Source organism: Penaeus monodon, chromosome 25 (assembly GCF_015228065.2).
Source record: "Penaeus monodon isolate SGIC_2016 chromosome 25, NSTDA_Pmon_1, whole genome shotgun sequence".
Taxonomy (NCBI): domain Eukaryota; kingdom Metazoa; phylum Arthropoda; class Malacostraca; order Decapoda; family Penaeidae; genus Penaeus; species Penaeus monodon.
Window position 1 is genome coordinate 26270597 of NC_051410.1, and position 382 is coordinate 26270978.

The 382-nt window shown below is 55.5% G+C and overlaps 1 protein-coding gene across 1 annotated transcript in view; it reads left to right on the forward strand.

Annotated features, from left to right (window-relative positions):
• The window catches only part of LOC119589355, a 19093-nt gene that overhangs the window by 666 nt on the left and 18045 nt on the right, over nt 1–382 (forward strand). Inside the window, exon 3 of the mRNA XM_037937975.1 lies at nt 43–226. Within this exon, the coding sequence (XP_037793903.1) occupies nt 43–226 (184 nt within the window). The remainder of the gene's footprint in view (nt 1–42; nt 227–382) is intronic.

A 382-nucleotide genomic window follows, 5' to 3' on the forward strand; every position in this document is an offset into this window, starting at 1 on the left:
AAAGGATTATCGACAATCCCCCCTCCCCGTCCTCCGGCGCAGGTGGTGGAGCCAGTGCGCAAGCGCGTGGTGGCGAACGTGTCGGCCGCGACGCCCGAGTTCAGCATCGGCGACCTCGCCCCGGGACTCGACTACGTGGTGCAGGTGTTCGCTTATAACAAGCAGGGCAGGTCGACCCCCTACCTGCTCGACGGCTTCTCGCTCAAGGTCGCCGAGAACCGCATGGGTGAGTCCGGAGGATTTTGGTTCAAATAGTCCAGTCTTTCTCAGACACCGCCTACTCTGTAGTACTTAGGTACCTATGCTTCAAAGGAAGTTATCAGCACTGTATCCTCATGTCATGTTTATTTAGTATTGCAAATGTATCGCAGATGAAGCCATA